We start from the raw sequence: 18,248 nt of genomic DNA, 5'->3' as shown, positions 1-18,248 counted from the left end.
CCCACATCCTTAACTATTTGCGAAGAGTAATCTAACCTAGGTCTACCTCTACCCCTCCTAACTCCTGTTTCTGCCTCTAATATGTCTCTGACTAGACCGTCATGTCTGAGAAGGTGTCCTACCAACATCTCGCCTATTCTTTATTGACTTCCTCTGTTTTCCTATTCTTTCTAATACCTCTTCATTTCTAACCTTTTCTACCCACGTTATCCTCAAAATTTGCCTATAACACGCTTCTAACCTTTTCTTTTCCGCCGTGCCCACTGTCCATATTTCCCACCCGTACAACGCCGTGCTCGAAACATACACCTTTTAACAACCTTTTTCGGATTTCTAAATTAACCGTTCGCGAGCATAGAAGTGACTTCTTTTTATTAAAGGCGACACGACCCTGCGTTATCCTCTGTTTTAAATCCCTACTACTCCTTCCGTCCTGACTTATCACACTTCCTAGATACCTAAAATCAGTCACTTCTTCTAATTTTTCGTTTCCTATCTTTATAGTGGCTCTTTACCTACTTTTTCTTCCCTTGCATACTAGTATTTTAGTTTTACTTTTATTTATTTTCATACAGTACTGATCTCTTAGTACCGCTTCCATTTTATTTAAAGCTATTTCTAATTCCTCCTTACTACATGCTAATACTGATATATCATCTGCAAATCTAAGCATACTAATCTTTTACCCCTGTATATCTATCCCTACAGTTGTACTGTCTTTAATGATATTGATCGCGTCTGCGATGTATAGATTAAAAATTAGCGGTGACAGTGTGCATCCCTGTCTGACTCCCTTCCTAATNATCTAAGCATACTAATCTTTTACCCCTGTATATCTATCCCTACAGTTGTACTGTCTTTAATGATATTGATCGCGTCTGCGATGTATAGATTAAAAATTAGCGGTGACAGTGTGCATCCCTGTCTGATTCCCTTCCTAATTTTTACTATATTTTTAAATAATAAATCTACGAGCTAACACTTCCAAAACAAATAATTTTACTTTCTTCAAAACAAACGCCAAAAGAGATGATTTCACATAATATTGTATCCACAGATCTACACGAACATTGAAATGAATTAACTGCCTAATTTGCAATCTTATAGTCAATTAAAACATTAAAAACAAATACAAATAGAAACATCAATAGATAATAAAAATCACATAATTTCTCACCGAATACGAATTTAACTTGCTGGATTAAAATTTAGTGAATTATTGGTAAACAGAAAGACAATTTTCGTTTATCTTTTGTCTATACGTAATATTATTAAAAATTAATTTGTATTACTAGTAAATTGAAAGAAGCGATTAAATAACATTCCAAAATCAATTAAAATCAACTTTGACAGTTTAATAGCAATTGAGTTTCTAACTCACATTAACCATATTAACAATGAATTCTTTTGATATATGCACTTGTAAGAAAATTACTCTCATTTTATTAATTGACAGATGTACCCATTAAATAGTATCCAGAGTGCCATTATGACTTTAATTAAGTACTAACCATAAAAACAGATTTCATTTACGAAGACTAATTAATTGATGTAAGTAAATTCAACAGCTGTTCAGTTTTAACTATGGTCTCGCGTGAATTTCTATATATTTTTTGTTATATTTCAGCTTCTACTCACTGACTTTAACTTTACACTACTTATTTATCCTTTTTAGAGTCAAAACAGACAAATCAGGAGATACTACGCTTAATGAAATACCTACGAGGTCTGTTAAAAAAGTATCGCGAATTTTGTGTTTTTTCAAAAATTATTTATGTATTTATGAATATCTATTTTGTCCCCTTCAGGGTAGTCCCCACCAGGTTCTTATACACTTGTGTTGTATTATTCAGCTCCTCCTTCGATAACGTCTTTATCTCCCCAATCGTAGTGCAGCGTCGTCCTTTCATGAACCTCTTCAATTTTGGGAACAAGAAAGTCACAGGGGGCTAGATCTGGAGAATACGGTGACTGCGGCATTATTAGTGTGTTGTTTTTTGCCAAAAATTCGCAAACATGCAACGACGTGTGAACAGGGGAGTTATCATGCCCATAACCTGCAGGTAATTTTCGTTAATGATGGTTCTACCCCGTGGCAAGAACTCATCGCGCACCACGCCCCTGCAATCGAAGAATTGGGATGATTGAGCTTTGGTTTCCACGTCATAACCATAAATCCATGATTCGTCACTAGCTATGATCCTTTGAAGCGAATTTGGGTCGTCACGAATAAAGTCCAATAGCTCCTTAACAATGTTAATGTGATGCTGTTATGGTCAAAATTGAGCAATTTTGGTACGAATTTCGCGGCGACCTGTCTCATGCCTAAATCATTGGTAAAAATCGAAAGGCAGGAGCCAATCAATATGTTTAGGTCCTCGACAACTTCTCTAACGGTGTTGACGTGCTCGGATGTCCGTCATTTTGTACCACCGATATACGTTGCTTCGGTTCAAGGTAGCTTCACCATATACCACAGTCAACATTGGGAATGCTTCCGAGCACTTAATTCTGTTTTTTACACAAAACTTGATACAGATTCTTTGATCAATTTTTTGGAATTGGCAAAAATCGAAGACGAGCCAAAACACGTGTAAGCAAAGCAGCTGTCAAAAATTAACTGAACATTCAAGATGGCCGAACTTGTAGGTATAAGTGAGAGACATGAGTACCAACATAACGCCACAAAAAAAAATTGAAAATCGAATATATGTACAAGAGACAAATGATTACAGCTTCGTCTTGTAAAATTAAACAGCGGTAAAAGAAGAATTGTTGGGACTCCCTTATTCAATCAACTCCCTTACCACCTCAAAAGAATGTGTTATGTAAATTCTTATAGTATAAAAAAAAGATAAGGGACTTCGTTATGAATGAGTAATGTTTTCGGCAAGTCTAGATATAATCATACTTGTGATTAATTTCATTTACTTCGAAGTTTTCCTTTGATTTACTTTATTGATGTAATGCCGATGGCTGGAGTTGCTTTTGTTATCTAATCGCTAAGATATACCGTACTTTAAGTAATTTTAATTTACTTTATAAACTTTCCGTCTGTGTACAGGTGCCCTTAAGCACCGTTTCTCACGGTTTGCATAGATTGCAAATGACGATAAACACTCAATTTACCATCTTATAAACTTTATTGTGTCACAATATGCCTTTATCCTGTTTAAATGTTTAATCAGTCCATTGTATTATTTATGAATAACCGAAACCACAATGATGTATACCGTCATTTATGTATTACACACGAATCTGCCAGTATTTATTAGGTTGGTAAAATTGCTTTACCGACCATGAAATCGCAATTTCACGCAATAACAGCACAAGAAGAATTGAATTGAGATTTAAATTAGGTACTTCAAACCGTTTAGATAAGTATAACAAAATTGAAATGAATTGCATAAACAGCATCGAAGATAAAATCCATAATCCACCACCATATATTTTTATTACCATAAGAACAAAAAGCCCCGTTATGTCACATTCATTATTATTAGTATAGACCTCCATTTACCGTGGACAAACTATAATAATAACTTTCATTAATGGAAATTAATGTTCGATATCTTAAAAACTGATATTTCACCTCTACTGTTGGACCATTGTTGTTGCTCCCCCATACACTTGTACTTCTCCAATCTTATGAGCGGGAAAAATTTTACTGGTAATGAGACGCTTTAAATTTTTGTATGGTTAAATTCTCTGCATTAGTGAATTAATATTTTTTTATTTAACTTTACCTACTACATATAACCCAAAATGAATGATAAAAAATTGTTCCCTCGCCGGGAATAGAACTCGGATGTCTGATTTTACGCACCGGTACTCTCATTCATTTGACGTTATCTCCAGTGGGTAAATAAGTTAATTCAAAAAATTAATTCACTAATGTACGGCAGAAAAGTTCTTTTAATCATGCATCTACATACTTAGTGTTGTTATTGTGTTATGTTATGTGCGTTTTACAAATCATGAACCGTTGAATACAGTTTCATTAGTAAATAGAACCGTAAACACTTCAAAGAAGTACAAAACTTAAAAAAAGTTCTACAAAAACCTAAGACTAAATCTTCAAACCGCAGTTTCCTGCGACAGGCAGTTTTTGAAGTATTCGAAGACAACATAGTGGAATCGTTGAGGGTTCTGAGATTCTTGATCTGCGAGTTTAGACTTAAATTGCATGAATAATTCCGGGTTTACGTTATTTTTCATTACCAATGGCGTTCGGTTTTGAATCGAAACTGATCAACATACGAACGCGTTTTTTATGCTTTATTACATATGATATTTTTTGGTAGTGATGAGCAAAATTGGTCTTGCGAAAATGCCAAGAACAAAACTGTCTTTATACTAGACGAAGACGAAAACAAAGATCGAAGGAACAAGACTAAGATCGAACGAACAAGACCAAGACTAAAACCAAGACCAAATTTGCAAAACAAAGACCAAATACGCAACACTGAAATAAAAATTATTACTTCCGGTGGATTTATGAGTTAAGGATGTTTGGGAGATACAATCGGAGACAAGAGTACATAAAACTAGAAATTCGTGATTGATTAGGTTTTGCAGCATATCATGAGGTAAATAAATGCTATCTATACTAAAAAAAAAAGTATACGGTTTGAGAGAAAATTTGGAATTTGACCAAAAACTTTGAATAAAATAAGAAATAACGAATAATATGGAAAATTTTTAACTGACTTTTGGCAGTGAATATGCCTTGATTTCAACTTCGAAACAAAAAAATATTTAGTTTCAATCTCTATTAATAATGAGCGTAAAACTTTTTAATATGTTTAAATAATAATTAAAACTTTAAAATTGCATTTATTTCAGACAATTATAAATATTATCATTATATTATCAAGTAAAAACGAGATTTTCAGCTAATTTTTCATTTTTTCCTCGATAACCATTTAGTGAATTTGAATAACCTTACGCTAAAGTGATTCTCCAGAGTTCAAGTTACTTATTATAAAAGTTTGAAATTTCTGGTAGCTTTTTTTCTGTTAATAAAAATAAATTTAATCTGTTCGGTTAACGAATCTCCATAAAATGACGTGTAAAATTACAATTTTTTAAAATTTCAATAACTTTTTAACGGTTTAGTGAATCGATTTGTAATTTTTACAGGAGTTTTAGAATTGAATGACGAACGTTCTTCCAAATTTTTATTTGTCTCGTAGCATTTTGATATACCTCCCAAACATCCTTAAAACTATTTGAAGAAACTTTAATAGTTTCTTTTCTTGGAATAAAACATTTTTAGTATTTAAAATTTTCAGTTTGCTTTACCTACTACATTTTAACACTATGTAAAAATAAATATATAACGAAAAGAAAGAAAAATGGAGGTACTTGTTGCCATTGCCACAACTTTTAGTAAAATTTCACGAAACATTAATTAAAAATGTAATACCTTGAATGATTTCAACCGAAAGCAAAAGTAAAATTAATCATATACCTATGTACACCATTATACATACATGTGATAATATTGACCCCCGTCAACAGAAGGAAAAATAATATTATCAAGGATCTTTAATAACTGGCTTTACTTGAGGTTAACAAAAGAATATAAAATGATTAATCTCTTAAAAGGTCATCATCGTTCTTCCGAAATTATGACGGATTATCACAACGCCACGATGAGTAACATAAAACAAAGCATAATCTAAACATTTATAAAACAATGGTATAATTTCGTATAGGAAACAGGATCCTTGTAGAAAGGGAAAGAAACGCATCGCTCGATTTACCTCTTATTTTAACGGAATATAGCAGAGCCGGGCAAACTCGGCTCTTTTGCATCCCGAGTGCTCCTCAAGGTTAACCAACTAGCTCCTCATTGATCCTGCGAGTGCGAGTGAGATGATTCTTTCCTTTTCTTATCCCTTCCATTTCGTAGGTGAGTCCCCTCTTCCATAGCCAAACCCAATAGTTTTGCGAACGTAGTAACGAAAATTTTCGTAGGTATTTTTTAAGTTGCGAGAGTGGCTTCGCTCGTCTACGGGATGAAGGGGCTTGATATGGGAGTGGAAGGGAGAAGAAAAAGACAAAACAAAATTATTCATTACTGCTTACTCTCTCGTACTCATTGAAGGGTATGGAGTGACTCAAACTAACCTCATGTAGCGGCTCCTGCGAAGTTAAAGTTTGCCCGGCTCTGGAATATAGGTAGAGTCTATGTTTACCCTATTTATATTATTATCGAATTTTCCAGAACAGACTTCATTCTTCTCAAAAATTCTAGAACTTCTACAGTTAAGCAGCAAATATGTACCTCTCAGCGTATGATTTATTACCCCTAGAGTCCAGTACAAACGTTGCCGGACATGTCCACGGCCATACTCGAGAGCGGTAGGGAATCAATATATAGATTATTACGTACAGTAAAAGCTCTTTATTCGCGGGGTATACATTCCATAAATATATGGATATAGAATAGTAATTAGTATGGAATCATAGTGGATACGTTCTAAGGTTCCAAAATAAAACCAATAAGTATCAAAATAAAATCAATATATGTTGGACCATTGTTGTTGCTCCCCCATACACTTGTACTTCTCCAATCTTATGAGCGGGAAAAATTTTACTGGTAATGAGACGCTTTAAATTTTTGTATGGTTAAATTCTCTGCATTAGTGAATTAATATTTTTTTATTTAACTTTACCTACTACATATAACCCAAAATGAATGATAAAAAATTGTTCCCTCGCCGGGAATAGAACTCGGATGTCTGATTTTACGCNAACATGCCTATAGGTTCTAGATATCATGAGTTTAATATTTGGAACAAAGGTTTGAAATTTTGTAATAAGATAGATAATGCTTTGTTCTAAATCTTGTCGAAGGCCATTTTTTAATTTTTTAATTTCTATTGAAAATACGTGTCCTACAAGAAGCATCAACTTTAAGCACTTGTAAAAGCTTTTAATGACCGTATTATTGAAAACCAAAAACGTGCCGAGTTAGTCTGAACCTTTGCCTGTTACTATACAAAAAATCACATATTTATCTCGCAGCGTTAAATCAAAATGTTTAGAATAGAAATCCATGTTTTCGAAAAAATTCGCACTAGGCACGGGCGGTCTATTGCGGTCAATCCCTTTAATAAATGACACCGAATCCTTTTCTGTTTACCGATTGCAACAGCGAATAATGAAATTTTTAATCGCGAATACAGGAACTGGGTTGCAATTGTTTCACCCGCGAATAATGAAAACGCGAATAAGGAACTTTTACTGTACATGTTTATACATAACAGTAAGATTCCCAGATACACTCCCTGTATACCGCACACCTTCATGCGCATTTAGAAGGGTATTTAATCGCTATTCGTCGAAACGCTTACGTCACTTACATATCTTTTTGTATTTGTCTACCGAAGTAAAAGCCTTCGAAATATTTTTCCACTTGGACTAGCTTTTTGTACTATTCGCGATATACGCCTATATGAATGTATTATAGATGTGGGTACAACAATGTATTGTACATACGCATGTATCATACATAGATAGATATACAGTAATGGGTTAAAGAAGGGGAAGGGACGAGGTGAATGGATGCAAGGTAAAACCGCAAGTTGTCTCGTAACATGAGCGAGCCAATTGTTGGCTTGAGCCGTCCGAAAGACAAAAAAAGGGGCCTTATGCAACCGTGAAAAATGAAAGTACTTTCGCAATAAGTGCGCGACAAACCGTTCGCTCTACGCTGAGCTGTTTACTCAAAATGTTAGACGACCTTTAATAATGCAAACAAAATGCATTCCCACTTCGTCATAACTACTTATAGGCTTATGACACATAGAGGCAAAAATGCACCAACACAGGGTGTTTTTTTTTTTTTTTTTTGGAAACTAAATGTCAACCGAGTTAAGGTACGCGCACATATATCGGAATCGGATGGATATGACACGCAGCGGGCTCTTACAGAGGAGGATAGAAAAAAAAGGCGGAAGAACAATTAGGGGAAGATCAATTTTGAAATAGCGCGTTCCTCTATTCTGGCTCATTCTTGCTTCACGGGTAACATTAGACTAAACGATAGAAAAAGGAAAGAGTGCATACATAGAATTTGTAGATTTAAAAAAGCTTTTGACAGTGTTAATAAAAATGTACGGATGAGTTACAGAGATAGAAGAATGATACTTAGTTTGTATAAAGAGCAACAGACAACTATAGAAATGAGGCTGCAACGTAGAGAAGTAAATATTAGGAAGGGAGTCAGACAGGGATGCACACTGTCACCGCTACTTTTTAATCTATACACCGAAGACGCGATCAACATCATTAAAGACAGTACAACTGTAGGGATATACATATATACAAAAGGTGCAAAAGATTAGTATGCTTAAATTTGCAGATGATATCGTAATTTTAGCATCTAGCAAGAAGGAGTTAGAGATAGCTTTAAATGAAATAGATGCGGTATTGACAAAATAGTACTGTATGAAAATAAATAAAAGTACATAAAACAAAAATACTGGTATGCAAGGGAAGAAAAAGTAGGGAAAGAGCGAATATAAAGATAGGAGACGAAAAACTAGAAGAAGTGGCTGATTTTAGGTATCTAGGAAGTCAGATATAAGTCAGGATGGTAGGAGTAATAGGGATATAGCACAGAGGATAGCGCAGGGTCGAGTCGCCTTCAATAAAAAGAACTTCTAAGCTCGCGAACGGTTAATTTAGAAATTCGGAAAAGGTTGTTAAAAGGTGTATGTTTGGAACGCGGCGTTATACAGTTGCGAAACATGAACCGTGGGCGCTGCGGAAAAGAAACGGTTAGAAGCATTCGAAATGTGGTGTTATCGACGAATGATGAGGATACTGTGGAATGAGAAGGTTAGAAATGAAGAGGTATTAGAAAGAATAGGAGAACAGAGGACTCTAAGAAAGCCAATAAGAAATAGGCAAGATAAGTTGGTAGGACACCTTCTCAGGCATGAATATTAGTCAGAGACAGAAACGGGAGTTAAGAAGGGTAGAGGTAGACCTAGATTACATTACTGGTCACCAATAGTTAAGGATGTGGGTTGTTCTAGTTTTATAGAGATGCTAAGATTACCTCAGAATAGGAAAGAGTGGAGGTGCGTGTCCAACCAGTCTTAAAAATGACGGCCTTATGATGATGATGATACTGGTCATATCAACTTATCATGGCAATATCAAATCCGGATTTCATTTGTAGATATTCCAATTAAGTGAAAGTTGTTCAAAATAATTTTTATTAATTTCTATTTTTCACAATTTATAATTTTTATTTATTCATTATTATCCTGTCATCAATATTACCGCCTATTCATCGCTTTTATTTATGGCTTGCTTGTCAGCTCCGGACAGTTTGACTATAGATAAAAAAGTCGTAAACCAAAAAAAAACCGATGATTAGCCTAAAACAAAATACCTCTTATTAAATAATAACATAATTACTTCTGTTGGGGAAAATTATTTTTAACTGCTTCGTCATGAGACATACATACACATGTGTATGTATGTATGTAAGTACGGCGAGATATTAGAATGATTTTATTTTTATGATATGCAATAACCTCTTGATATAAACATGTACATTAAAAATGTTTACAAGTCTAAAGATTAAAATTTAAACTCAATTTATCCTGTATGTTGCATTTTTTGTTTCATCCCATAAACATGTTTCTTTGTTCTAAAAATAAATGTTAAAAAGGTTAATGTCAATTCCCACTATTGCACAAATGAATTTCTTCAAAAATTCTTGACTTTTTAACCCATAAACTTGTTGGGTTATTCAAACAATTTTTTTTTTTTGGGACGTCAAAAATATATTTTCGTAATCATTATCTCTACCACACAATTAAAACAAACACACGCAGAGACAAATCTAAAATATTCACACTTCAATGTAAATCTGCTAACATTTTATTGAAAAGCTTAATGAAATATTATTCAATGTGTGTAAGGTGCACATTAGGGTGCTTCAAACAAAATTTTTAACTCTTAACCCCTCAAATGTTTCTCTTTGATGTAAAAAAAAAAATCCTCGCCAAACATGAGCCCTATAGCTCAAATCTAAGGGATCGCTATTTTTATTTTAGTTTCCCATTTAACTAACATAGGAAAAATTCTTTTTTGTTTTAAATTGAATTTACACATAATTTACGCAGTTTTTTCCAAAAAACCGTTTCATATTCTCAAAGTTGAGTATTTGAGCTTTACAAAACTCTTACAAAAAGACTAGTTACAGCCATTTAAAAATTACTAAATTTTGAAATTTAAAAAAATTGCTTGCAATTATTTTTTTTTGCATAATCCTCAAAATTTTTAATCAAACTATTAGTCAGTATTGTATTTTTATATATTACAAATTTCAAAAATGGTTCTCAGTACGTAGTGTATGTGGCAGCACATATGATAATAATAAGATAAATGAATTAATCGTATGATTACAAGTAATCATGCATTATACATTTATACACAATAAGTGTCGCATCTTTTTCGTTTAATTAACTGGTGCGACATTATAGTATGTATCTTTCACAGATTTAGAAGTAGTTCCCTTTTTTGTTTTACTTTACAACTTATATATTTTGCGACACCATATTTTTGGATAAATACATAAAATCTCCTACGATTGGAGAAGTACCAAATATGTACATGCAATATCTGGGAATTACAGAAATAGCGCAATATCGATTTTTAAAGCCAATGGGCATTTGTTTCTATAAGCGAAGGTTTAGTCTGTTCATGATGTACGTTTGTCTGTAACATTATCCAGTGCAACAAAAAATTGACGGATTATTTTCTTAATTTTTTCGTTATTCTTGGGTATTATTCCGTAAAATATTTTGAACAAAAGAAAACTCTACTTACTTATAATTATAAGTGTAATTATCTGTTATCGTTAGTAACTTGTTACAACGAAACAATGAAAATCGATTGTAAATTGCAACAAACAGCTGTGTCCAACCACCTGCCTATAGTCAATTATCTAACCATTAGCAACAAATATACTCATCGTCAACGTAATAGTTGTAGAACGTAGTTGTCCGAATCTATTTTAGATTTTTAAAATACACTACAAACCTTTATTACAAAACACGTTATTACTACATCTTTATTGAAAACGTGTAGGAAATTGGAATGCTAAAATTTAAGGAACAAGGATCAAGAAGGGTATTTTGACTGCAGGGTACAATAAAATTGTACCTATGTTAATGAATGTAGTCGAAATCGTTATAATTAGCAAGATATTTAAATACATACAGAACGCTCAGTATATTTGTTCGACTTTTAACTCTGATATTGATCACTTTCATTCTTATTTACATACTCTTATTTTATGTATGAAAAACAACTGCTATGATGTAACATAAAAACTGAAAGTGAAACCACAAAAATTTATTTCTTTTCGCCGATCGCTCGTGCAATTGGGCCATTCCCGGACCGGCTATTTTCCAATTTTGCCTTTTTTTTTTTCTAAACTTAATGATCGAAGCGAGCCGCGACCGAGCAAGTCTCTTTGTTATTATCACCAGCCAAAGTCCATCCGAGAATGCCTTAATTTTCTGGTTCATTGCCAAAACATTTACTTTCACTAACAAAATAATAATGTATATGTATGCATCTATACATTTAGGTACATAAAACAGAAATATCTATCTGTAATACCGAAATAAGCGCCGTTTTTCAGCTTATACTATTAAAATCTGATTGCGATGGGACATTGTTATGTCAGACAATCGATGTCGGTCGAAAGACAATTAAGTCTGTCACACAATAATTTGGGTAGTCAGCCAAATAAACCGTAAGAACGATATGCTAAAGAAGATTGTGAAAAACGGAATCTGTCGGCAGGGAAGGGGCACACAAATTAAAATGACATTACAAAAGTTGATTAGTTGCCTGGCTATTTACAAAAATTGAAGGTTACGTAATTCAGGGTAATTACAAACCGGGAATTACGAGGAGATTTTGAAATCTATTACCTGTGAATTTGTTTAACTGCGGAACAGTCTAAATACACTAATGACGATACAATGTAAAGTTTTTAAAAATTTTAAGAATTCCGTTAGCATAAATGGAAATTTTCAAAGGACCAGGTAATATTTTCTGATAGACGTGGTTCAAAAAATCATATTCCACACATTCACGAAATTATGCATTTTTAATAGTAGGTAGGACATAAAAAGCAAAAAAGTAATTACTATATTCGGTGAACGTTCTGCCTTAGCTGTATAGTAATTTCTTAATTCTCAGCCTTTTAATGATAATTAAAAAAATGTAGGCTAAGAAAAAACCAAAAATGAATAATGGTACTGTTATTATAGCATGAGTATAGTTATGAAAAATAGAAACAGTACAAAGGGTATCTGGAATTATGTCACGCGCATCACTGTTGATGCCAATTATTGTTTTTTCAAAAAACTTGAACTGACCAATCATTTATTTTACCTGACGAATTATCAGCCGATAATTGTCAATCAAATATACCTTTCATTATTTTTATTCATAAGAAATGATAAAAAATTATCTATCGCTGATCAATTAAAGGGATTAATAGACTTTTTCTGACTTTTCAGATGTTATAATTGGTTTCTTAAAATTCAAAGTAACACCTTTAAAAAATGAAATTTTGTTCAATCCAGCGTTACCGCAGATAGAACTAACTACCTACTTCTTTCATCATAAAAACTAGGATATGTACACTAAAATTCTTTTCTTCAAGCATTTTATCCAATTTTAATAATTAGGAATGACTGGTCCATCAGATCTAACGAAATATACCAATTCCAACAGACATTACGGATTTTTTAAAGTGAAACTTCTTTGGGCTCGATGAGAGTAAAACCTCAAGGCCATGAAACGACACGTTTTGCAACGTTTTGTCTCGCGACGCCATAGGCTATGAGAATAGAATGGCAAGCATGCGCATGTCAGTATGACAGTCAGCTGTTAGTGACCGGCATCTCATATTTTATTGTATACTGTACTAGTGAGCCGCCCCAGCTTCGCACGGGTGCAATGCTGATACTAAATATATTTTTGTTTTGTATAGATTAATATCGAAAAGGGGAAATCTTCAAAAGATATCCCCTGAACATACTAAATATACTACAGAATGTCTTTATATACAACATTCGCAGTTTTTTTTGTCATTAGACAATACAAACCGGCCACCCGGCTGGTACCGCCACAACCGCTATGTCCCTGCATTTTAAATCTGTAATATCTTCGAAAATATTCATTTAAATTACATGTACTTAAGTACTTAATTGGATAAGAATTAATGCTGTATTGCCTGCAATCGCTTCGTAAATAAGTCATTATTTCTCATAAAAAATAAAGGATAAAAATGGTTATTGTGGGTTATTCCTAAGAGATAGACATATACCATCCCAGACATTTTTGTAGACCCTTTTAAGATGTACAATATTGTAGTACATTATTTTGATCTATCTTGTAGGGTTCAGCCAGCGTTTGCAATGTAAGCGCAATAAATGTGTTTATTTACGACATCACATTAGAAACCTCTAAAATTATCAGTGTTTTCTTACTATATTATGCATGTATTAAACCTTCCTCTTGAATCACTCTATCTTTTAAAAGAAACCGCATCAAAATCCGTTACGTAGTTTTAAAGATTTAAGCATACATAGGGACAGACAGCGGGAAAGCGACTTTGTTTTATACTATGTAGTGATATTCACTACACTATAGTGCTAAATTAATGTTTTGGTTATATCTGTGCAGTTAAATTACAGTAATTGTATTACACTAAATGTTTATTTAACAACAACTAATATTGATTTAAGAGTGGGTATTGGGATCCGTCAAATGGGAGGAGCCTAAAAACATGGCGCCGATTAGGGAAAATTTATCGTAGTTCCTATAGTGTACCGTGCAATTTCCAAGTTTTTAAATTACGATAAAATGATAAGTATTGACACAATATGTGATTGGGCTGACACAAAGCCTCGGAAAGGAAATTTCGTTGAAGGTGAGCGTGTTTTTAATGCCAATCACATTATAAAATTCGGAAATAACAAATCCGGAAGCTAGCCTTCAAATTCCGTCAAGTTTACTGCCTACTTTTTACAAACTTCGGATTTAAAAAGTGATTCACGTTATATAATTGGTGAGGTGATTCTGGGTGATTTAAGCAATATCATATCAATGACTTGCACGTGCAAAGCCGATTTAAGAGAACGTTGCAAACACATTATTGCAACTTTGTTGTATTGCAGCAGGTAGGTTCTTAACCTCAAAATACTTATATCGTATCATTAGAATTGTGTTAAATCAATTACACAGGAATAAATAATTTCTCACTTTATAATTTTAGTATGATTCTAGTTTTAAATATTAAGGTTATGGCTGATGGTAAATACTTGCTGAAATATAATCATGTGCATTAAAATGACGTGAACAAATTTTTATTCCGGAATTCACTTCTTTGATACCTACTGCTTTCATCCAAGCTTCTATTAGTTTACTTTTTTCTCTAATTTTCCGAATATATTTTTTACATATATAAAACGGTTAGTTTTTATTGGAAAGTAGTTAATGTAGGTGAAGAGTGAAGATCTATGTCTGAAGTGCTATTGCAGCTTTTCACTGAACATATTAACGTTTTATTTGATTTAACTTTAGAAGAAAACTTCGTCGACTCCATCATCAAAAACATTTTTACTTTTTTAACGTGTTTTATTATTTTAATAAACAATTTTACAACATGCGTGCACAGTTACTATGTAAATTTTTCCCTCATTCGAGTTATAAATTTTACCACCAGATGGTGTATGCCCATTTAACGGATACAATTATTATATATTAATTCTAATTCCTTGTAGTTATTGATAGTTTACGGTTTCTCAAGCACTTGGAAAAATAAACGGAACCGAAAAAAATTTGACTGAGTTGCACCTGTTTTTTTATTCAAAAAAATTATACTTAAATCCACTAAACACAAAAAAAATCAACTCACCCTTCAAGTCGAACATCTGGCAACGATCTGTTGAGGGAAATTATATCGCTAGCCATAACATTGAACTGATTGATTGTGAATTTTTCTTTCATCAGACCCTCCTCTTCGGCCGGTATTATCACCGGCTTGCCCTTTTCACCAGGCAAGCCCTTCACAGGAGTCACCGACGGAGCTGGTCGCCATCGATATAATTGCTGCGGTTTGTATGTTAAAGGGAAGCTCATGCTGCAAAGAAAAACACAATCTAAAAATTTTTATTGATCGTAATTCAATTCATATGTACAAAACATATTCGATGAGCATGAACAATTCAAATAAACAAAAACAAAGGAAGTCCAAGAGAGAGAATAGCGGGAGAGTTTCCTCATGCGTATATATTTAAAAACAGAGGGTTCAGTATAACTCATAAATTCCACTCATCAACTTAGAACAAGAAACTAATACCATAGATGTCATTTCCAACGTAATCCAATTCTGGTCTAACAACTGTTTCAACTAGAAACCAGATATGGATTCAGTATCGGTAAATCCAGAACTTTCTTCAGAATCCGACCACGCAGCGGATAATGGTGCCGGGTTTTAAGAAGACTGGATAGAGGTACAGAAACATAACCTAACACGAAGCCATTGGGTATGAAAAAAGTTGAGCGTAGAGAGGAACAGAAAACGCAAAGAGTCGCTGCGCGATAAGCGACTGCGCATCAATTTCAGTATTGCCTATTTTCAAACACTAACCGTAAACTAATGCCACTTGCACGAATGTCAAATAGGATGCGCACATGCCATGCAGCAACTTGACCCAAGTTCTTTAATTACACATTTGCCCCAGTCTCTAGTCGTTTTAGCTTGAATATTTTCGCCTCAAAACCCAAAAAATTTTTCCTTTATAGGAGGAGTCAAAGTGCATTTTGTCGCCGAGTTGTAAATTGGCGTTAGAATTGACCAGCACACATCAATATTTTGAAACATTCGCCTCGTTTCGTAATGAGTGGGGAATATTTTGAAATCCTGATAATATGCTGATTGTTTCTTTTGTTTTTTTTATAGCAGCAGAGCATAGCAGAATAGAATTACAAGAAGTGGCTGATTTTAGATATCTAGGAAGTCAGATAAGTCAAGACGGAAGGAGTAGTAGAGATATAAAGCAGAGGATAGCGCAGGGTCGTGTCTCCTTTAATAAAAAGAAGTCACGTCTATGCTCGCGAACGGTTAATTCAGAAATTCGAAACAGATTGTTAAAGGTGTAGGTTTGGAGCGCGGCGTTGTACGAGTGCGAAACATGGACAGTGGACGCGGCGGAAAAAAAGGTTAGAAGCCTTTGAAATGTGGTGTTATAGGCGAATTATGAGGGTAACGTGGGTAGAAAAGGTTAGAAATGAGAAATAGAGGACTCTATGGAAGTCAATAAGAAATAGGCGAGATAAGTTAGTAGGACACCTTCTCAGACATGAAGGTCTAGTCAGGCCTTTTAGAGGCAGAAACAGAAGTCAGGAGGGGTAGAGGTTGGCCTAGGTTAGATTACTGTTCGCAAATAGTTAAGGATGTGGGCTGTTCTAGTTTTAGGGAAATGCGAAGTTTAGCTCAGGATAGGAAAGAGTGGAGGTACGTGTCCAACCAGTCTTAGGACTGACGACCTTATGATGATGATGAGTCAGATATAGATACATCATTTTATTTTATGAGTAATATTTACAAGGATTATTAAATATGTATAACTGCAACTCGGCGCTGTACGGGTGCTAAACATGGACGGTGGACACGGCGGAAGAGAAAAGATCAGAAGCGTTTGAAAAGTGGTGTTACAGGCGAATGATGAAGAGGTATTAGAAGGAGTAGGAGAACAGAGGACTCTACGTACATAAATCAATTAGAAATAGACGATTTAGGTTAGTAGGATAGCTACTTAAGCATGAAGGGCTAATCAGAGACATATTAAAAGCAGAAAAAGGAGTTAAGAGGAAAAGAGGTACACCTAGACTAGATTACTGTTCGCAAATAGTTAAGGATTTTCTAATTTTATGGAAATACGAAGATTAGCTCAGGATTAGGGAAAAGTGGAGGTGCATGTCCAACCAATCTTAGGACTGACCACCTTATGATAATGATGAATATTTACAAAATCCTCAATGTGAGAGAATTATAACCAGAAAAAGATATAAAGAAAAGTTTTGAAAGAAAATATGCCAGAAAGATTATTAAAAGTGAAAAAAACACAAAAATTGCATTTCTTAATACACTCTTCTAATAAAACCATTAATGTTCAATTGTCTCTTACTAAAAACATTTTTTATTGATCAATAAAACTTTCGCATAATGTCAATTTCGATTTGTATGTTCAAGTTCTCACGTCGACACCTGCAAGTAAGTACAAAAAGTCATAATGAGTTTTTAATCAGTAATTACTGGTTGTAATTGCGATTCGATTTTTAAATGAGAAATCATTGAAATTTGGCAATCGATTACCGAAGAGACGACATTATATAAACGGTCTAAACGTCAATTTTACGGTCCAGATAGTAACACTAGAAGATTAAAATAGTTTCCAGACTGACGGGTATTGTTTAAACTGAATCAAACGGCCAACCGAAGTTCAATAATTTTAATTGGTTTTTATTGGATCAACTTGGATTTAAAATAATTGTACCCACAATTTATGTCTCACAAACGTCTTGTTCTAGTTTTCTTCTTGTTCATGTGATCTTCTTGCTACAGGATCAACACAAGAAAGTGAGAAAGCAACTGCAAAGACGCCAATCTAGCACTACACAACACACAGAGTCTCTTAAAATAGAATTAAAGTAAAAAAAATAGTGTAAAGACTTTAATTCATCGCTGAAAGATGGTATCTTAACCGAGTTTATAGCCAATCCAGCCATAAGCTGACCAGAGACGGATTCCGCCCAAAAGGAATAAGTTTTGATAGAGAGGCTTACATAAAAAGAAAACGGATGTTCTCAGGGTACCTGTATTTATTTATGTATATAATTGCGACAATCAAAATTGGCAAAGTACGCAGTAAATTATCTGTGAGAATGGACGTATCTTCTTTCTTATTTTCACTTGAGACTGTAGTCGTCTGCTATGTCTTGAACACGCCCTTGTGAAAAGAGATAATAGTAAACAGTGCAGCGGTTAGAGGTTGCTTATCATCATCATCATAAGGTCGTCAGTCCTAAGACTGGTTGGACACGTACCTCCACTCTTTCCTATCCTGAGCTAAACTTCGCATTTCCCTAAAACTAGAACAGCCCACATCCTTAACTATTTGCGAACA

At 33.9% G+C, this 18,248-nt stretch overlaps 1 protein-coding gene across 1 annotated transcript in view; it reads right to left on the bottom strand.

The window, feature by feature from the left end:
• Nucleotides 1-18,248, bottom strand: part of LOC108739550 (polypeptide N-acetylgalactosaminyltransferase 5) — a 75,533-nt gene that overhangs the window by 45,390 nt on the left and 11,895 nt on the right. The window contains exon 2 of the mRNA XM_025978342.1: nucleotides 14,975-15,199. Within this exon, the coding sequence (XP_025834127.1) occupies nucleotides 14,975-15,199 (225 nt within the window). The remainder of the gene's footprint in view (nucleotides 1-14,974; nucleotides 15,200-18,248) is intronic.

The sequence above is a fragment of the Agrilus planipennis genome, unplaced genomic scaffold (assembly GCF_000699045.2).
Source record: "Agrilus planipennis isolate EAB-ADULT unplaced genomic scaffold, Apla_2.0 scaffold224, whole genome shotgun sequence".
Taxonomy (NCBI): Eukaryota; Metazoa; Arthropoda; class Insecta; order Coleoptera; family Buprestidae; genus Agrilus; species Agrilus planipennis.
This window is presented reverse-complemented; position numbering and strand designations above follow the sequence as displayed.